The sequence below is a fragment of the Octopus sinensis genome, linkage group LG4 (assembly GCF_006345805.1).
Source record: "Octopus sinensis linkage group LG4, ASM634580v1, whole genome shotgun sequence".
Taxonomy (NCBI): Eukaryota; Metazoa; Mollusca; class Cephalopoda; order Octopoda; family Octopodidae; genus Octopus; species Octopus sinensis.
In genome coordinates, this window is record NC_043000.1 from 96,571,361 (window position 1) to 96,594,595 (window position 23,235).

General features: G+C 32.7%; 1 protein-coding gene across 1 annotated transcript in view; it reads left to right on the forward strand.

Moving 5' to 3' along the window:
• The window catches only part of LOC115210536 (FYVE and coiled-coil domain-containing protein 1), a 41,460-nt gene that overhangs the window by 10,535 nt on the left and 7,690 nt on the right, over window positions 1-23,235 (forward strand). Inside the window, exons 5-12 of the mRNA XM_036502641.1 lie at window positions 262-333; window positions 6,309-6,338; window positions 11,322-11,428; window positions 13,780-13,918; window positions 15,041-15,114; window positions 17,697-17,875; window positions 18,747-18,867; window positions 20,665-20,862. Coding sequence (XP_036358534.1) covers window positions 262-333; window positions 6,309-6,338; window positions 11,322-11,428; window positions 13,780-13,918; window positions 15,041-15,114; window positions 17,697-17,875; window positions 18,747-18,867; window positions 20,665-20,862 — 920 coding nt within the window. The remainder of the gene's footprint in view (window positions 1-261; window positions 334-6,308; window positions 6,339-11,321; window positions 11,429-13,779; window positions 13,919-15,040; window positions 15,115-17,696; window positions 17,876-18,746; window positions 18,868-20,664; window positions 20,863-23,235) is intronic.

The window sequence follows — 23,235 nt, forward strand, 5'->3', positions numbered from 1 at the left end:
GACTTAGATAATTATCAGTCACCATCTGACACAAATTGTTCAGTTTGTGGTTGATCTGTCCATGAAGATGTCCAGAGAATTAAGCCAATGTCAGTGTTAAATTATTTCCTTTAGATTTGAATTAAGAACAGTTATTCAGGTCAAGAAGATATGTGAATGAGAGATGGAAAAGAAATACATATTGTATGTTAATAAAAATTGCTTTTGTGAGAATGTGTTCTAATCATTAATGACTAACCAAACTTACAACTTCAAATCTAGTTGGAGAAAACACAAGCTGAACTGAAAACTTCAGAAGAAGAATACGGCAAACTCCAGGACAAATATGAAATGGTAAGTGTAGATACTTAACAATTTGAACTTTACTTCAAAATTGCAGTAAAAGTGAAGGAAGAAAATAGAAAATTAAGTTTTAGTTTTAATTTGCTAATTTTATTTTTACATTGTAAAATTTTCTTTTATTTTTATTTTCAATGTGTCATCTCTTTCATGTTGAGTTCAAATATAAAAGAAATGCAATTATTAATCCATGTTTAGAATAGTCTTTATAAGGCAAAAGGTAAAAAAAAAGTTCTTAGAATTTGATATATTTAATATATTAAAAAGATATTGTAAGATGATATCGCATGGAGATTGTCCTTCAAGATATACCTTGTTACTCAGTGGAATAAAAGAAATGCTAAGGATTTCAATATTTTGAAATAAATTTTTTCTTCCTTATAATAATTGTTTCTAATTATGGTCAAAGACTAGTTATTTTGAAGGGAAGGGAATTAGTTGATACCATCAATCCTAATATTTGAGTCATATTTTATTTTATTGACTGGTGAGATTAAAATAACAGCCTGAAGAAATATTTCTTCTCTATAGTAGAGATTTCTAATTTAAATATAAGACAGTACTCATCAATCACAGTACTTGACTGGTGCTTTGTTTTATCAACCCCAGAGAAATGAAAGATAAAGTTGGCTCCGTTGGGATTTGAACTCAAAAAGTAAAGAATCAAAAGAAATATTTCTTCTCTATAATAGTGATTTCTAATTTAGGTACAAGGCTGCAGTTTGAGGGTAGAAGTTAGTCGATCCCATTAATTGACTGATACTTTGTTTTATTGACCAAGGGACAAAAGACAAAGTTGGCCTTGCTGGTATTTGAACTCAGAATGTAAAGATGAAATACCTCAAGGTATTTATTCCAAGCTAATGATTGCACCAGCTCAGCAATGAAATATAATTAGTGGAAGCAGAATTGTTTCAAATTACAATAGACAAATGAAATTAGTACGATCTGTTGGATGTACAATGCAGTTGTAAGGATTAGGCTGAAAATTGCAAACTGTAAAATGATAAACCTAAGGTAGTGTTGAAAATCTACAAATAAGGTATTTATCCATAAATGTAATATTGAGTACTCAGTCTTTCTGTTTGCCACTAACATGTATCATCATCCTCATTATTTAACACAGTTTTTTGATATTAGATCTGGTGACCCACAGTGCAGCATTATACTCCATATCAGCTTTGGCATAATTTCTACATTTGCACGTCCTTTCTAATGCCAACCGTTTACATCGTGACTGGGTGCTTTTTTGTGCTGCTGTCACTAGTGGGGTTGCCAAATAACTTGCGAAAGAGGAAAGAGAGATAAAGGGAAAGCCTCATTGACTAAGATGCAGGGAGTATTTGGAAGGGTGGAAGGAGATTTTATGCCAGGGAGGATAGATGGCTACCCTACATTTATATAAGGGTGAGTAGGAGTATCTGAGAAAAAGATAAGATGGTAGCAATGAGCTGCCAGAGAAAAAACCCTAAAGAAACAAGAGATGATACAGTCAGTGGATCAGGAGGAGATAATTGCTGATGGTTAGATATGGGGATATTTAAGATTATTTCTTCCCGATGCATATCAACAAAGTATATTTAAAGAAATAAAGAAAAATCATAGTCTCTGAACACAGTACACTTAGTTACAGAGCTTCCTTAATGTGTCATTTTTAATTCTACTTTCAATTTTAAATAGATTAATAAAAGTAATTTCTTTCCTAGTGATATATATATCTATGCACGTAAAAAGCACCCACTACACTCACGGAGTGGTTGGCGTTAGGAAGGGCATCCAGCTGTAGAAACATTGCCAGATTAGACTGGAGCCTGGTGCAGCCTTCTGGCTTCCCAGAACCCCGGTCGAACCGTCCAACCCATGCTAGCATGGAGAACGGACGTTAAAACGACGATGATGATGATGATGATAATGTCCAACATTACATTAATAGGGTCTAGACATCTTTTAATGATTGCAAATACTTCAAGTTTAAAAAATATGCTTCATTTGTTTATTATTCATGTTTATTGCTTTACTTCTTTTTGAGTAGTTGAATTTGACATAGATTTTGTTTTTCATTTAAATTTTATTTCATGCATGTTTTGCTGTTGTACATGTTTATTTTATTTGAGATATCACTCATAACATAGTAAAATTAAATACTTTTCTAAAGGTCACATATATATATATATATATATATTTTTCGCGGGGTTCCACTATTTCCCTTCTCTCTCTCCCTTTACGTTGTCTGCCATCCCCCCTCTTCCTTTGCTAGAGCATTTTTAAGCCAGCCCGTCATATTCCCGGTGCACCCGCCCTTGCCCACCCCACCACCAATACCGGATATCTCTATATTTTTGCTCCATCTATACCGGATGTCGCTTCTCCCACCACCATTATAGGTGTCTACTCTTCGAACCCCCCTCTTCAATACGCTATTTGACCATGCATACCCCTCTCTGATATCCTACGTTCTACTGCCTAGAACCTGTCATCATTTCTCTGAACCACCCTCCCATGGTGCCCTATATTTCTACCCCCCCCACATAAAAAGCACCATCCGAACGTGGCCGATGCCAGACCCCTCTGGCACCTGTGCAGGTGGCACGTAAAAAACACCCACTACACTCGCGGAGTGGTTGGCGTTAGGAAGGGCATCCAGCTGTAGAAACACTGCCAGACTAGACTGGAGCCTGGGGCAGTCCCGAGCTCCCCAGACCCCGGTCGAAACCGTCCAACCCGTGCTAGCGCGGAAAACGGACGTTAAATGATGATGATGATATATATATATATATATATATTTATTTATTCATTAGTGACAGAAGCAGTTTAAATACTGAGAGGTAATATTTATCTCCACTTAAACATTGAATGTACTGTTAGAACAGACTATTCTGCGATAGTTATCAAGAGAGAAACTCTCATACTGGCTTTTGGTACAAAATGCATTCTTGTTTATATTGCTGCTAATGATATAAACAAGAATGCATTTTGCACCAAAAGCCATTATGAGATCTCATGGTATATATATATATATTTATTTATTTATTTATATGTGTGTGTGTGTCTATATATATGTATCATCAGTTAGTTCTCCATAAGTCAGAAAAACACACACATTCATTGTAAGTACTAGAGCAGGGATACACCCAGCATAAAGAGGATGTACACTTCTAACCAGCATATCTGAGGAGTTATCAAAATTGCCTTGTGGCAATATTTGGTATGAAACCAACAGTCACATTCTGACCAGTTATATGCCACAACCTGTAATATATTGCTTCAAAATGCCCCCCCCCCCCCGCAAAAAACACCCCACACACACAATCTCCATCTGTGTACCATACACATATACACCACATGGTGTGCTTAAAACATAATATATATCAGAGCAAAGCAAACATCTCAACAGTGAGTCATGGAAACTTTTATGTTTTCTTCGACCTTGTCAGTGATGTGTAGTCAGTTATCACATTGTGTATATATACAGATGGCCACTTGGATTTAATGCTGTTTCAATTGTGTACATGAATGTATATACATTAAATCAAAATGTTTGGCTATGTATATACACAATGTGATGGCCATATATATGTCATTGACAAAGCCCAAGAAGGCATAAAAGTATTTGGCATTTTTATGACTTGACCCATTGGAGAGATTATATGCTTGTCTCCCACTGATGTGTATATCTCTGTGAAGAGATTTAACCCTATTAATTATATAGCTTTCCCTACTTGAGAGTTCCACAAATAAAAATGATGATGATGATATATATATATATATATATACAGGGGTTGGACAAAATAATGGAAACAACTTAAAATTTCAAGCAAATTTATTTTAATATGAGGTAGGACCACCTTTGGCAGTAATTACAGCTTGAATCCTATGAGGTTTGGACTTGTACGAAGTTTGAATTGTTTCCAAAGGAATTTTTGTTGATTCTTCAGCTAAAACAGTCTCCAGGATATCGACTCCTTACTTGTTTTTCTAAAATGCACCATAAATGTTCAATAATATTGAGTTCTGGGGACTGTGGTGGCCAGATAAGATGTTCAACTTCACTAGAATGTTACTCGTGCCATTCAGTAACAACTTTAGCTGTGTGAATTGGTGCATTAGCATCCTGAAAGATTGTGTTTCCCTCTGGAAACAATTCTGTAAGCATAGGATGAATTTGATCAGATAAAATACTTAAATAGTCTTGACTATTAATTCTGCCATGAAAGGAAACCATTGGGCTGGCGGATTTCCAGGATACAGCCCCCCCAGATCATCACAGATCCTCCTCCATGTTTAACAGTTGGAAGAAGGCAGTCTGGGTCAAATGCTTCCTTTGGCTGTCTCCACACATATACTCGAATTTTATCCCTAATTTTGTGGTTATAGAACCTAGCTGTTCTTTCTCGTGTGGTGAATCCCACGAGTGAATCCCACGAGTGGATTCCTTATATGTTTAAATGCACACAGTATTTTTTGAGTAATATATAGTCTTTTGACTAAATTTTTACACGCTAGGCCACTAGAAGTGAAAATTTCTATTAATTTCCATTTCCCTTCAATATGATTATGTATATATATATATATATATGGGAAATAAGGATAAGCACAAGTTTATACTTTAGTTCTCACATGTGTTTCACATTATATTTGTTTGAGTTCTACACTAGGTGTTCCAAGTGCATTTAGATGCTCAACTGCAATAGATCATCAGGGACACTTTATTGTATTAAGCTACAGATAACTATATATATTCTGTAAATAATAATAATATTTATAAGCTTAAAGCTTATAAGTGATCCCCATAAATTGACTAAAGAAAATAGTCTAATATTGGGGCATATATGCCCTTGATGGAAAAACTGGTTTTTCTGTATGCATGGGACTTGAACCCACACCTCTATTCATGATAAGTGTATGATATTTGTGAATATATATGTACATATATATAAATTTAAATAAAGAAGTATTATTACCATTATTAGTTGTATTAATGAGGTAATAATAAGGTGGCTAGCAAGTTCACACCATTACAGGCACAATATAAAGTAAATTTAGATTCAGTAGGGGATATAATACCACTTGCTAAAATTTTTTCTTGCTCATGATAGTTTTCTTTTAAATGGATCAGGATGTTTAAAGTAAGGAATGCACATGAGCTAATGGAATGAATATTTTAGAAATAGATGTTAAAATGTTATTTTCAACTGAAGATTGCAATGTATGTTTGTCATGCAAAGTATGAAATCAATTGATATTGAAATATACATTACTTACTGTATTCAAAGCAAAGGTAATCCTATTTCTCATATGTTTATTGCATTGCTCATGTGTATCTTTATCATGAGTTTATGGTGGTTTTTTGAACATTGGCTCTGAATTTAGCAAGTGGTATCATATACCCTTCTGAATCAAATGACTGATATTATATTGTGTGTGTGTGTGTGTTTATATAGTTCAGATTTATAGAAAACAAGACAAAGATGGGAGGGAACAACAAGCATTAGTATTAGTTTGATGCTTGGGAAGAGTGGAAAAGTCTTTTACATTTTGAACCTTTGGTCTTTGACAGAAAAGCTTGAAAGTATATATATATATATATATATATCAACATCACAATCAAGGAATGGCCATAATAGGCCATTCACCCACTAGAAATAACAGCCAAAGCTTCAACCGCAAAATAACACTAGGCCGCTGGTGGCAAATAAATTCTACGAAATTTTTTGCCACCCTATATTGATTAATATATATATATATATATATATATATAAATCTATTCATATATGTATATACGTATGGATGTACATATATATATGTACTCCCAAATTTAATTAATTGCAGTTTTGTAAACCAATTAGCAACAAAAACCTACAATATTAAGGGATAGTAATTCAAAATGAGGAATATCTCAAATGAAATACTGTATAGATACCTCTTTTTTTGTTTTTAGTTCTGTTTTTGTATTGTTTTGTTTCTTTTAGACAAGCCAATGTTATGAAGAAAAAACCAAGGCAAGTTTTATCAATGTGTTCATTTTGCTTTTTTTTTAGCATTCTGTTCTTTTGTGTTTTGTGACCTTGCTTGCTTGCACCACTAAGTGTTAGTTATTGAGCATCACTACTCTTTCTTACAGAAGAATTTTTCTGAACTAACATTTAATCTGCTTGTTTCTTTCTAGTGTTAATAGCACAGTCTTGTATGTTTTTTTAAAAATTACTTTGATTGCTAATTTAACCATCCTCTTCAATGTGAGTGAAGCAGCTTTAGAAACTTTGGAAAAAGAAGGAAAATGTTTAACATTTACATCTACTCTGTGTTTTGATTCTTTTTAATCTCTGATAATAATTAGATGTGTTATTCCTTAATACATACATAATTGCAGACTGATTTCAAGTTAGAAATCTTTATTTTTAAACTTATAACATTTTTATATTTGATCTGTTAGATTCTTGATGTGAATTTGTGTGTTAAGACAGATTTTGTTGTATTTTGGGAGGATCATTACACCGATAATAAACACATACACTGGTTCAGTTTCACTTCTTTATTATTCATCAATTGGTTAGCTATTTAACCAAGTAACTAATCAACTATTTGCTTGATCATTCGGTTAATCAGTCAATCAGTTGTGTTTGCCAAAGTTCTTTTGAAGCTGATCTGGTGAAGAGAGGGCATATCATTGAAATGGTCAAGAATGGTAATGAAAGGACTTTGATTAACACAAATGACTGATATAATAACAATTCTTATTCATTTAGCTGCTCACATATGAAAATGATTGTACATAATATTAATGTAAATGTAAACAAATTTTCATTCCATTTCTAAAGATGTGGTTAATACAATTAATAAATGAAGTAAATTGAAAGATCATTTTAACAAGCATGCTAACTTCATTTTGGGATCACTTACCTCATTGACATCTGTAAGAGGATATTGATATCATTTACAATGGGCACATTAGGTATTTTATATACGACAGTTAATCAATGCAATTAATTTCATTATAGTGCTGGTATATTAATACCAGCATAGTGCTAATATTTTGATTTCAAATTTTGGCATAGGGCCAGAAATTTTGGGGGAGGAACGACCCCAGTACTCAGCTGTTACTTATTTTATCAATCTCAAAAGGATGAAAGGTTTAAGTTAATCTTGGCAGAATATGAAGCCTGATGAAATGCTGCTAAGCATTTCACCTGGTGTACTAATGGTTCTGTCTACTTGCCACCTTACATTGTGCTAATACATCAATACCAGTATTATAGTGTATTGGCTTCTACCTGATTGAATAAAATGCAAAATTTAACTGTGTCAGGACTTGAACTTGGAAAGTGTTTCAGAAACCAAGGTAGAGAATTAATGTGCCCTTGAGCACATTTCACATTGCTCCAGTACACTCAGCTGTGCATGGGTAACCCTGAAACAGACTGGCATACATGTGCACACATACACATACACACACACACAATTTGTTTTTTTAATGGTTAAACTTGAAGTAGGTAAAGCTATAAATAGTAGTGTGTAAATAAAAAACACTTTGAACAGAAAAAGTTGAAGGCTGCTCACCCAGTGTGCACATACTCTTATTTATAACTTTATCTGCTTCAGGTTGAACCTTTAAAAATGAATTATTTCATGTTCTCTTAAGGTTTCTAAATTCTTAAGATGTAAATTATATAGATGTATAAGATGTATGTATGTATGTGTGTGTATTACTGTTTGTTTTTATGTTCAGTTATAATAAAAAATATTTTATATTTATCTGAAGGGTTACTCTATACTCTTGTAGAGTACAAATTTATTATTCTTATATTCTTATACATGGATATTGTTGACAGTGACTTTGAAATTTCGGCCAGCTGACGCATAGTCTGATGATAGCTTAGCTGGCTGAAACTTCAAAGTCACTGTCAACAACATTCTTGTATAAGAATAATAAATATATGTATGTTCAAATTAAAATCCAGAAAATGGAGAAGTAGCATTGATATAATTTATTAACTGCAAAAATTCAACATGTTCACTTACAACTGTTTTGAATTTGCCAAAAAGAATTAAATTCCAGTAATTAAAATATTTTATTGGGCAAAATCTTGTCAGAAGAGTAAAAAAGACATATTGCTATGTTATTACATATTGTTAGATTATTACATGTTATTCTTCCAAAACATCTCAACAGACCAGTTATTCATTGGATATTTTCTATCCCTTAAGGTGGTTTTTTTTTAACCTCTAAATACACACACACACACACATTTGCATAAAATTAGATCTGAAGTCAATTATTATATCATTTTGGTAAATTTATAGTTGCCAATTTGCTAATTAATAAACTTGCTTATAAATAGACAGGCACTGTATATTCTTTTATTTTTTTACTGAGTTGTTGAATGACAACTTTGCTGGGCCACTATCAAGTGTTTAGTTAATTGTACTGACCACAATATATATTTTAGTTTGCTGCTTATTCTTCTTATTCTTTTCATTCCAAAGGGTTGCTGCTAGAAATGTTACTAGTGTGTCATACAAACTTAACTGAATTTGTAAATTAAATTTTGCCCACTAGTTTTCATCTAATGATTGATAAGTTTGGAAAAGACCTGTATGCAACACTAAATATTATGTCTCCATACAGCATAAACTTTTCTTCAGGTGTGCCGACTTTATTAGCTGAATTTTCTGTCACAGACCACCCCTAGTTTCTTCAGGTTCCAGTTTGTATTTAATGATTTTAAGTTTCGTCACATTTAGCAGTTAAGGATGCAAAATTTAATTTGTATTCTTCAATAGAATTGAAATCGAAGTCAAGAAATAGGATATCAATAACATATTTTCATTCTTAATATACAGATTTGAACATGAATCTGCTGATCACTGTTGTATTTTGTCATTGAAGAGCAACTCTTCTCTTTAGATGATGTGTATTCATAATATATGCAATTCACAGATGTAAGGGGTTTTAAGACACTAGGATGTTTTAGCCTTATTGTGTTTCTTTGGTCCAGGCAACATTAGATCAATGAATCTAAACAAGTGTACAAGCTTTTGCTTATATAAATCAACAAAAAAATTATTGCTGATGCATCTACCAAACTGATAATTATTCATTAGGTGCATGCAAAACAGTGAAAATATAAACAATAACATATCTATCCATTCTTAATATGTTCTGGCAGATTTGAATGTAACTATACTGATTTCTAGTGTATTTTGTTATCAGCGAATGCCTCTTCCCTTTAGAAGATGTGTCTTCATAACATACTCAGTTCATTAGGATGAAAGACCTTTAAAATACTGTAGTGTTTCAACTTCATGTTTGAATTTGCTAGAATGTATTAAGAATGAATAAATACTTTGTTGTTTAAAGTTTTGCTGGTTTGAATACAGCCTACAAATTATTTTAAGACATCAATACTTTTTCTCATAACTATGTAAATCAACACAGATTCTACAGTTGGTTGTCTTCTTATATTAATCATCCAAGAAGGTAGAAAAGCTAATTCCTGTTTAGAATTTTAAAGCTTCACATCATTTGTTAGTCACCCACTTTTGTTCCCTCCTTTACCTGAAATTTCCTGATATTACCTCACTCTTTCTTGCAATGTTTTTAATGTTTTGATAGTAGCTCGTGAATCTTTTCCAATTTTCTGTCTTTCATAATATTTTATAATAATTTAAGACCATCAAAGGTAAGTTAATTCCCAGTAATAGCTGCTACCCTGCATATTTAACCCTTAAGCATTCGGACTACTCTGTCAACTGTAATATTTATTTATTCAAATTGTTTTGAAATAATCATGCATCATTTTATAGCTTTGAGATTTTGATCATGTCATTGTTTATTTGTACACTGACATTGTAGAAAAGGAGTGAGAGGCCAGATTTGGTCAGTTTCATCATAAAACAGGTACAATATTTGGACCAGATGTGATTGTTTAAATGCTAAAGGGTTAATAAACCTGTTTTAATTATGAGCAATGAAACTATTAGACTGTCTAATTATCTAATATTTAGATTGTGTAAGTGATATTAATTAGATATAATTTAGATAATCATATTTAGATAGTTTACATAATGTAGTTATTAAATAAATTATCTGTCATTACTAGCATGTATTTTATCTATCCCTCTCTTTAACAAAGTATCTTATGCAAGATGTCAGAATTATTTTCTCCTTTGCAGGCTATTATCTAATTCCACTTTGATAATTTTTTTTATATATTTGATCTATGGTAATGCAGACTACTACTAGTATCCTTGGATTCTACTGTTTTCTTTTCACACTTATGTCACCATATTTCTGTTGAAATGTACTGCCTTTATTTCAATTAAGTTTTAAAATAATTAAGCATTTAGTAAAATAACTTTTTCATTATTAATCCTTTTGTTACCATATCTCTTCTGAAATGCACTACCTTTGTTTCAATTAAGTATTTTTAAAATAATGAAGAATTTACTAAAATAACTTTTGTCATTATTAAAGCTAATATTTGGAACAATTATATGTGTGTGTGCCGGGAAGTTAAACACACAGACACACACACAGATACACACACAGACACACAAGTTGAGTTTTATATATATAGATATATATATAATATATGTTTGTATGTGTATATATATTATATATGCATCATCATTATCATCGCCATCATTTAACATCCATTCACCTCTTTTTCATGCTAGCATGGTTTAGATGGTTTGACATGAGGTAGCAAGCCAGAGAGCTGCACCAGGCTCCAATTGTCTGTTTTGGCATGCTTTCTATGGCTGGATGCTCTTCCTAATGCCAAAACATATATACATATTATGTATCATATATATATATATATATATATATATATATATATATATATATATATATATATATATATATATATACACACACACACACTCTCACACACATGTGTTATATTAATGTTATACTAAATATATATATATATATAAAATGGCAATTTTTAATTGTTTTTTTTTGTTTTTTACTTTTTTAGGCAGAACACATTCAAAATGTAAACTTGATAAAACAGAAAGATCAAGAGATAATTATCTTACAGATGGACTTGAAGGATTTAAGGAAGAGAGTCATCAAGTTAACACGGTAGATATATTTTAAAATTTATATTCCTTTTACAATAACCAAGGTATTTTGTATTAGTGACACTAAGGCATGCAGAATTGTTAAGGCATCAGACAAAATGCCCCGTGATATTTATTTCTTCTGGTTCTCTACATTCTTAGTTCAAATTTCAACAAAGTCAATATTGCCTTTCATCCGTCTGGAGTCAATAAAATAAAATACTAGTCAAGTATTGATGTTTGATGCGATTAATTAATGGTTATCATCATCATCATTATCATTGTCGTAATCGTCATCATCATCATTTTGCATCTGTTTTCCATGCTGGCATGGGTTAAATAGTTTGTGGCACTGGTAGGCCAGAGAGCTGCACCAGGCTCTAGTTTATTTCGGCTTGGTTTCTATGGTTTGATGCCTTTCCAAACACCAACCACTCCATAGAGTGTAGAGGGTTTTTTTTATGTATCACTGATATGTGTCACTGGTACAGGTGCTTTTTATGTGTCACTGACATGGGTGCCTTTAACATGTCACTGACATGGGTGCCTTTAACATGTCACTGGCATGGGTGCTTTTACGTGTCACTGTCATGGGTGCTTTTACATGTCACTGTCAGGGTGCCTTTAATGTGTCACTAGCATGGGTGCCCTCTGAGTGTCACTGGCATGGATGCTATGTATGTGTCACCAGCAAGAGTACCTTTTATATGTCACTGGCACAGGTGCCCTTTATGTGTCACTGGCACAGGTGTCATGTACGTATCACTGGCATGAGTGCCTTTTACATGTCACTAGCACAGGTACCTTCTATGTGTCACCAATTAACAAAATTGTTGACCAGTATATTTCAACTTGAAATACATTTTTTGAGAAAAAAAAAAGAATTTATAAATCTTTTTGGTCATTTTAAATAAATTGTTTTTCATTCTAGGCTATATTTAATTGCAGAAGTAGGTCTATGTTAGATTTAGGGAGCCATGATTCTAAAGATGTGTTTTGCAGGAATTAAATTGATAGTTTTTTTTGTTTTGTTGTTTGTGAAGAGACTGTGTGGTAAGAAGTTTGGTTTCCAACTACATGATTCCAGGTTCAGTCTCACTGCATGACACCTTGGGCAAGTGTCTTCTACTATAGCTTCATTTAAATCAAAGCCTTGTGAGTGGATTTGGTAGATGGAAACTGACAAAAAGTCTGTCATAAATATGTGTATGCATGTGTCTTTGTGTCTGTTTGACTCCCTACTCATCATCATTATCATTTAACGTCCACTTTCCATGCTAGTATGGGTTGGACAATTTGACTGAGGACTGGCGACCAGATGGCTGCGCTAGGCTCCAATCTGATCTGGCAGAGTTTCTACAGCTGGATGCCCTTCCTAATGCCAACCACTTCGAGAGTGTAGTGAGTGCTTTTATGTGCCACCGGCATGAGGGCCAGTCAGGCAGTACTGGCAACAGCCACACTCAGATGGTGTTTTTTACGTGCCACCTGCACAGGAGCCATTCCAGTGGCACTGGCAACGACCTCGCTTGAATGTTTTTTCACGTGCCACTAGCACAAGTGCCAGTAAGGAGATGCTGGTAATGATCACGCTCAAATGGTGCTTTTTATGTGTCACCGGCATGAAAGCCAGATAGCCGCTCTGGCAGTAATCCCAATTAGATGGAGCTGTTAGTACTCCACTGGCACTGGTGCCAGTCATCGAATTTGGTTCAATTTGTGTACAATAAAATTATAAATAATAGTAATTTTTTTAATGTTTATTTTTTTTTCATCAAGATGCTCAAGCATTAGTTTGACTTTTGTAAAGCTTCTATTTTGTTAAAAATCCATGGTGCACCAAGATACATCTTTGCCAAGTAATGTTTGAGTACCACTAGTCTAAACTATATAAAAGACAAGAATAGCACAAGCACACATATACTATGACTACCATCTTCCAAGTCACAAAATTTATGGATGTTACGAGTAATCAAAGTTCATAATATACAGTCAGTCTCATGATTGTAAGATTGTGGTTTCATTTCCTGGACTGGGCATCTTGTGTTCTTGAGCTAAACACTTTATTTCATGTTGCTCCAGTCCACTCCACTGAAAAAAATGAGTAATCCTGCAACAGACCAGCGTCTCGTCCAGGTGGGGAATATATATATATGTCATGGAAACCAGGAAACCAACCTTTATGAGTTGGTATGACTCAAGAAGGCAAATTTTTTTATTATATATATATACTATCAATAAAAGATTAAGGAGCACTGGGCATAAACAGAACAGTGGTAACTATTATTATTTGGGAAGTATACATATAAAGATGTTTTTTTTTTTCATTTTTACAATGTTTGAATGAAGTTATCTTCATTTTGTATCTTACAGAGAGAAAGATCATCTGTGGAAGCAGACTGATAAACTTGCTTACCATCGGAGATTAGAAGCAAATAATAAGTGGATGGACAATAATGAAGTTAACAACTGTCTAGGCTGTAATGCTGTATTTTCATTTACTCTACGAAAAGTAAGCTTTCAACTGTTCTTCTATATTAATTTCTTCCTTTCTTTTCTATTTGGAGTGGGGTGGGGCACTAGCCTAAGGTGCTATGTTGTGAAACTGAACCTGAGATCATATGGTTGGGAAATAAGCTTCTCAACCACACAGCCACACCTTTGCCTATACCACACCTGCACCTATATTGTGTCTATATATATGTGTGTGTATATATATATATATATATATATATATATATATATATATATATATGTAGTGGTGTTGTATGGAGTAGTGGTTGGGTTGTTGGACTCATGATTAAAAGATCGTGGTTTCAGTTCCTGGACTGGGCAATGCATTGTGTTCTTGAGCACAACACTTCATTCCATGCTGCTCCAGTACACTCAGCTGATAAAAACGAGTAATCCTGCAACAGACGGGTATCCTGTCCTGGGAGGAATATATACACCAGAGAAACCAGGAAACTAACCCTCTGCTCCTTACAGAGTAATGTGGACTAACCATCATCATCATCATCATCATTTAACATCCATTTTCCATGATGGCATGGGTTGAATGGTTTGATAGAAGGAGACCAGCTGGAGAGCTGCCTGGGCTCCATGTCTGTTTTGGCATGGATTCTACAGCTGGATGCCCTTCCTAATGCCAACCACATTACAGAGTGTACTGAGTGCATTTATGCAGCATCAGCATGGGTGCTTTTATGTGGCACTGGCATGGGTGCTTTTTACGTGGCACCAGCATCCATGGGCTCGGTATATATATATATATATATATATATATATATATATATATATATATATATATATATATATATATATATATATAAATACACACACACACACACACACAATATATATATATATATATATATATATAAATTAACAGAATGAAATAAAAATCCAAGGCTGTGAAAGATTTAAAAACATTTATAAATAGAAGGTCTTACAGCTGTTTCCGGGATATTTTATATATCCCTTCATCGGAGATGGTGTGAGAGAATGTTTAAGCAATATTTATTCTAGATAAGATATGAAATACATACATATATATAAGCTATAGTTTGCAGTTGTTTTAGAACTGATGTCTTTATATAATAGATAATAAGTCCCTCTCTTTACTACTATTTAGCACCATTGTCGGCTCTGTGGAGGAATTTACTGCCACAACTGTACTAGTCGCCAAATAATGACAGCTCACAGCAGGTAAGAAACACCTCTTAATCAATTCTGACTTTCTAATTAGAGTATAATTATTGTAGTTACTATGTAATTATTTAATTATTGTATTGAAATTACAGTTAAAGGATTACTTGTGTGCAAACAAAGTTTATTTCAATGCTATTTCATACTATAGAGTAGGTCTGCAGGTGTCAGCCATTACTATTTGCAATAGACAGTTTTAAACATCTTTTGTATTTATGTGAACATATATATTATATTATGTTATATATATGTGTTTATGTAGAAAATGAAAAAGAAGGGAAATAAAGCTTTTATATTTATATATATATATATCCATTGAGTTCGTTTATGGGAAATGTTTTGAATATGCATATAAAAGCTCCTATTTTATTATGCTAGCTTCAGCCTAATGATACAAACTGGAAATAGCAGCTTTTTGGGGCTTGTACCAAGCTGTGCCAATATAATGTAGGATAAATATAGTAATAATGATAATAATCTATGGCATTAAAATATTTATAAATTCCATCTATAGATTATTATTATTATCATGACTATATATATATATATATATATATATATATATATATATATATATATATATATATATGTGTGTGTGTGTGTGTGTGTATATATATAGTTTAGAGACAAACCTCTATTAAGCAATTCAATAAAGAAATATGTTATTCACACCATATAGAAAACATATACTATAAAAAACCTTATTTTAAAAATCAATAAAGTACAATAAATAGTAAATAGTAGTAAAAAGATTACGCACGTTTCATGGCTATATTTTCAAATAGATAATAATAATTAAAAAATCAATTCGATTTAAAATTAGATCAAACTAAAATTAATTTTATTTAAAAATATAGTCACTCATTAGGTCTAAGATAATAAAAAATAATAGAATAAATGAACTTATCTTAACTTATACTAATTATCAAATAAATAAAAAAAAATACATGTATTAACTATAAATAATCGAAAAGCATTTAACAATATTACTTAAAATAAAAATATAACTTATCTTGTCGAAGGATTTTTGTTAACTAAAAATTTAAACGCAAAATGTCAAACTTAGCATTCATAAGAAATATATCGCATGAAAATATGGCGTAAATAGAATTTATAGAAGAAGCAGATTGAAATATATATTTAAGCTATTAAAATAACAAATGTATTTTTGCTGTAAGAACAAGAAAAAAATTAACTTTAATATACTATTAACTGGAAAAATTGTAAAGTATAAATAATTTAAATACTAAATATGTAAAATACATAATATAATAAACATAAATTAAGCTAAAATTCTATACTTAAATCTATTTTCATTAATTTATTTATTTATTTTATAAACATCTAATTTTCAACTTATTCTAATTATGTAATACATATATATAAGCTATCTCGTACTAATTTATACACATTTTACTACTACAAATTATAACTACAACAATTAGTAAGATAAAACAGGGTTTATATATATATACACAAATTAGCTAAACATATATAAGTAATTTAATTTATGTCTACATTTAATTTTTCGTTCGTCTAGGGAATTAATCAAATTTTTATTATTAGTTAATATCTCCTTAAATTTGTTAGTACATAATAAACAAAAATTATTACCTATTCGATATGATTTTGCCTTACAAACTATCTCCCAATTTAAATAGTACTTAATATTTTTAGATTTTAGTTCCCATATATATTTACTAAGGTCAGTAGAATGAATTAAATTTCTATTCTTAAAAGAATTCATGTGTTGAGCCACCCGTAATTTAATTTTATTAGAAGTCAACCCTATGTAAATTGCATTTAAATTATAACCATTCCTATTATTATCATCAATCAAAGTCTCTACACATTTATATACTACATCATCGAAATTGCATTTATTATTAAATTTACATCTAGTTTTATCTCTACATACGATTAATTATATTATTATTATTATTGGAATAATTATTTGATTTGTTTTTGTAAAACTTTTTTAGCTTATATCTATTAAAAGAAGAAATAATGTTACCTAAATTATTTGTAGTAGAATAACCAACTCCAAAATTATTACTAGTAAAGAATGTTATTATATTTTTTATTATCTATAATGAATACTTCAATTATAGTTAAAATCTCTTTAATAATGTTTGTTTTAACTTGAGCTCCATAAGGAATAATTAACCAAATTTTGTTCTTATTATATTTATTTTATTATATTTTATAATATTATATTTATTTTTTTATATTATTATTAAATTTATTATTATCATTAAATGAATTAAATTTCATCTTATTTAGTCTATTATTATATTTATGTTTTGTATTATCATAATACATATTATTAATACCAAAATTACCTAAATAAAATGTATCATAATTCTTAATGTTGAAATAAGTAAAAGATAAGAGATAATTACTGAATTATTTATTTTTATTACATATATATTGTATTTTGTTGTTGTTGCTTGATATGTGTTGTTACCACTCTGTTTACTTATGTTGTTGTTGTTTCTGCACTTTAGAGCTTTTATATTCATAGCATACAATAACAATGACATGAATTTAACTGTAGAAAAATTTACTTGTTTAATTAACAGTAAGAAAATGAGAGCTTGCGAGAAATGTTACCAACTCCAGAAGGAGCAGTCTGAAGATAGTGCCAATCCTATTCTCTATGTTGAGAGTGAAGAAGAAGACAAAGAACTGTCTGAGAGTTCCTCCTATCGACGCAGTACAAAATGGAGTGAATCAGCCAGTGATGTTTCGGATATGCTTGGTAAGTTCTCATTTTGTTCTACAGTAGTGTTTTTAATGTGGTTTTCATAATTAAGAAAATGTGTGTTATGATCTATAATGACTGAACCACTTATGTCATGTATTTCACATTCTGGTAGTTGGTTAGCTGACATAATTTTTAGCATGTTGGACAAAATACTTCATAGCATTTCTTCTGGCTTTAAATTCTAAGTTAAAATTCCACCAAGATTGACTTTGCTTTCCGTCCTCTTGTGGTCAATGAAATAAGTACCAGTCAAACACTGGAGTTGATGTAATCAACTAGCTTCTCTCCTACAAAATTTCAGGCCTTGTGTGTATAGTAGAAAGAATTCTGGAATAGAAAAGGCATCACTCCAAAGGCAAAAATCAAAGAGTACCAGGCTGCAGTTTCCACCATTCTGCCTTATACCTGTGAAACATAAGCTCTCTACTAACATGATATATAGGTGCTATGGGAGAAGCTAAACTATTTCCATACCACCTGTCTCAAAAAAATTCTTGTAATAAGTGGCAGGACAGAATTTCTGACACAGTAGTATTCTCTCATGCTGAACTGTCTAGCATCCAAATGATTCTGGCATACAAACCACATGACCTTCCCCAGTTGTATGCCAGACTACCAGCTCCTGAAGAAGGTGTTTTACAGTGAACTCCAGTACAGTAAATTCTTCTAAGGAAATCAAAACAAAACAACATCACAAAGACATTTTGATAGCTTCACTGTGGACCTTCAACATTGGCCATAAAGATTGAGGACTGACAGTGTTGGATAGAAGAAAATAGTATTATATCATCTCTTATTTTCCAATTTGATCTAATTTTTGTTTTATACCTTCCTTTTATTATCTCTATTATTTTATTGATTTCAGATCATACTGATGACATGGATAGTTTGCAAGACCAAAATTCTGAAATTGGCCAGTCTTCATTATCGTTTGCTTCTGGTGGTGTAACAAAGAATGGTTCTAGTGATAATTCTGTTGAAGAAAAGTATGTTATAAGAGATTTTTCTCTTCAGCCTCCCTATTGTAACATTATATGAATCACCTCTTGATTTTTCTTGTATAGAGAATTTTTCTTTTTGTAAATTAATGATTTTTATTTGATCAGTGACATCTTAATTATGTTGTTATTGCTGTTAATCCCTTATTAGTTTTGTTTGAGACCTATGACTGACAGCATTCTTGCTGTGATCATCCTAACTTTATTATTTCATATATAGTTTATATCATGTGTTCTTGTTTTTAAGATGGTAGTGTGTATGATATGAGGTATGTTTGACTCCTACTTTTAGCAATTTGGCAGTGGTGAGTTGGCAAAATCATGACAATCGAAATGCTTGGAACATTTCTTTCAGCTCTTTTCATTCTGAATTCAAATTCTGTTGTGGTCAACCCTGGTTTTCATCTTTTCTAAGTCAATAAAATAAGTACCAGTGGAACACTAGGGTCAATATAATTGACTATCCACTCCCAGCTTTCAAAATTACTGGCCTTGTGCCAAAATTAGGAAGAATTACAAGGCAGCAAGCTGGCAGAATCATTAGTGTGTCTGACAAAAATGCTTAGTGGCATTTCTTTCAGCTCACTACATTTTGAGTTCAAATTCTGTGAAACTCAACTTGCATTTTATCCTTTCAGTGTCGATAAAATAAATACCGGCAGAGTACTGGAGTCGATGTGATTGACTTGCCCTTCACTTCAAAATTGCTGGCCTAATGTCAAAATTAGAAAGAGTTTTTAGCCATTTGAGCAACCTTGTGAAGGTTCACTTGTTCATCATCATCGTTTAATATCCATTTTCCATGCTGGCATGGGTTGGATGGTTTGACAGGAGATAGTCAGTTGGAGAGCTATCCAGGCTCCAATCGTCTGTTTTGGCATGGTTTCTACAGTTGGATGCCTTTCCTGACACCAACCACTTTACAGAGTATGATGGGTGCTTTTTTACATGTCCCCTGCATGGGTGCATTTACATGGTGACAGTACAAGTGCATTTTACATGGCACTGGCATGTGCAGGAGAAAGACCTCTCTGCTAGGAGAAGGAAGAGGGGCATGGCCATAAAGGGCATGCCTGTATGTATGGCTGGCCATGATTTTACTTAGCTTGACATGTCTTCTCATGTATAACAAATTGTCACAAGTCCCAGTTCCTTGTCATCTCTTCAGTGAAGCCCAGCACTTGAAGATCCATTCTCACCACTTCATTCCGCGTCTTCCTGGGCCGACCCCTTCCACAGATTCCCTCCATAATTCTTTTCTACTCTAGGCACAAAGCCCGAAATTTTGGGGGAGGAAGCCAGTCAACCCCAGTACGCAACTGGTACTTAATTTATTGACCCCGAAAAGATGAAAGGCAAAGTTGACCTCAGCAGAATTTGAACTCAGAATGTAAAGACAGAAGAAATACCTATTTCTTTACTACCCACAAGGGGCTAAACACAGAGAGGACAAACAAGGACAGACAAACGGATTAAGTCGATTATATCGACCCCAGTACTTAACTGGTACTTAATTTATCGACCCCGAAAGGATGAAAGGCAAAGTCGACCTCGGCAGAATTTGAACTCAGAACGTAACGGCAGACGAAATACGGCTACGCATTTCGCCCGGCATGCTAATGGTTCTTAGAGATCAGCTGCAAATTATAGTGTGCTCATATGTTCATATATTTGTTTGTATGTGTGTTTACTCTTTTTCTTTCATATGGAAAATACCTTCTATAACATGTAAGTTCTACTGGATTTATATATGTTCTAAAAATGATTCTTGTTTTGTTTGTGCAGGATACCAGAGGATGAAACAGATGCAGCAGAAAAGACCCCTGTTGCTGCAGAAAATGATGCTGCAGAATCTTGTGACAAAGTTGTTGATGCAGACACATCTAACATCTGGGAGAATTCTTCTGATTTTGCTGTAATCAGTGAAGATGAAATTGCCAAAATGAGATCAAAGTCTACAGAGAATGAAGACAATGAAAATCTGTAAGTTACTGTCTTAGAAACTGGTCCTTTTAACACACACACACACACTATAGGTACATGTGTGGCTGTGTGGTAAGAAGTTTACTTTCTTGACACATGGTACCAGGTTCACTCCCACTGTGTGGAACCTTGGGCAAGTGTCTTTCTTCTACTATAGCCAACCAAAGCCTTGTGAGTGGATTTGGTAGATGGAAACTGAAAGAACCCTGCTTTATATATATATATATGTATATCTTAAGTATGTATGTCTTTGTGTTTGTCCCCCCCCCCCACCACTGCTTGACAATGAGTATTGGTTTGTTTACATCCTTGTAATTTAGTAGTTCCGCATAAGGGACTGATGGAATAAGTACTTAAAAAAAATAAATACTGGAGTTGATTCATTTGACTAAAACCCTTCAAGGTAGTATCCCAGTATGGCTGCAGTCCAATGACTGAAACAAGTAAAAGATAACAGATTATTTAGCTAGAGAAGGAAGAGCTGTGCTCAGGAATTTTGCATGAGTCTCAAAGACTGGTTGAGAAGAAAGGAATAAATTGCAAAACAAGACATGGGTTGATACAACAGGGATCAATGAATGGAAAGTTTAAAATTACTGGCACATTTAGCATGAAAATTTTAAATAAAAACTGTTTTAAAGTTAAAAATTCAGAAAAATGTTATAGAAATCCCTTGTTTACTTTAATTTATTGATTATATTTGTGTAAACTGGCAGTGTCATTAGTGAGTTCAATAAATATTTAGCAGCATCTCTTCCAGTTCTTTATATTTTGAGTTTAAAGGCTATCACATTCTACTTTGCCTTTCATCCTGTCAAGGTTAATAAAATAAGTAATGGCTGAGCACTAGGATGATGTAATTGGCTTACCCCCTCCTCTAAAATTGCTGGCCTTTTGCCAAAATTTGAGATAATTATAATAATAATAATGAATTTATTGTATACAGTGCTCAGGGGCACCACAACTTGTCAAAAGTGCATATAAAGCATATACAGTAATGCACAAATGTCTGGGAAGTGAACAGTGTATGAGTCAGATACATGCTTGCATGTGTATGGAGGGGAGAAAATCAGGTGTAGTGTTGGCGAATCTCAAGAAGCATGGAAGTTTTGAAGGATGCAGTGCTCTGACAACTAACAACTGATGCTGGCAGCTTGTTCCATGCTTCAGCAACTCTTAGCATGAAAAAATGTTTCTGAAAGTCATGGGAGCTGTGCTGTTTTCTGACTTTGTAAACATGTCCATGGGTGTTAGGCAGGTGGAGTTTGAAAAGGTGCCCAGAGTTATTGTTAGTAAGATGGTTAATAATTTTATGGGTGTCAGCCAAGTCAACTGCCAGAATGGTTTCTGATTTAGGCACAAGGCAAACAATTTTGAGGGGAGGGGCTTAGTCAATACCATTGACTCTAGTACTTAACTGGTACTTTATTTTATTGAATTCCAAGGGTTATGATGTAATGTTGACCATGGCAAGATTTGAACTCAGAATTGAACTCTAACATTTCTACCTAATTTTTTTTGTATAATATATTGTTTCACTTTTAACACGTTATACTGAAATAGTGGAGAAGATATGATATTGCTGTGGGGTCGCCCTAGGGAAAAAGTTGAAATTTATTTTGCCGATGACACTCCCCGGACCTTAAGTAAGGCATGTGTAACATTTTAATGAAATTGGTTGTGTAGTTCTCAAGTTTTAGGAAAACAGACAGATAGACAGCACACAGACACACATTCTCAGTTTTATATAGATAGAGATTTCTGAATATGTTTTTGTTTTACCAAAAGATACTCAAGCATTACCATGGGTTTTCTAAATAAAAAAATGAAAAACAATAATAATATAGTCAGAGAAGGAAGAACTGTGCTCAGGAACTTTGTATTGGTCTCAAAGACTGGTGGAAGAGAAAAGAATACATGGTTAATACAGTTGTAATGTATAAATCAATACAGTGTTTCTCATAGATGGGGCAAGATCCTGCTATGATAAAGAGTAAAATTGATAGGAGGTGGGGTAGACAAATGTTTGTATTCAATAAAATTAAGTTGGTTTCAAGATTTTTAACCCTTTAATGTTCAGATTACTCTGTCAAATGTAATACCTATGTATTCACATCATTTTGAATTAATCATGCATTATTTCATAACTTTGAGATTTTGATGATGTGATTGTTCATTTGTAAAATAATGCTGTAGGTGTGAAAGACCAGATCTGACCAGTTTTAAGTTAAAACAGGTAGAATATTTTGGCTAGATATGATCAGTTTATATGCTAAAGGGTTAAACTTGACTAACATGAAGAAAGAAGAATTATATGGATGTAAACTTTATTTAGCCTTCTCATTAATAAAAAGGAAGGAGGTCAAAATTTTT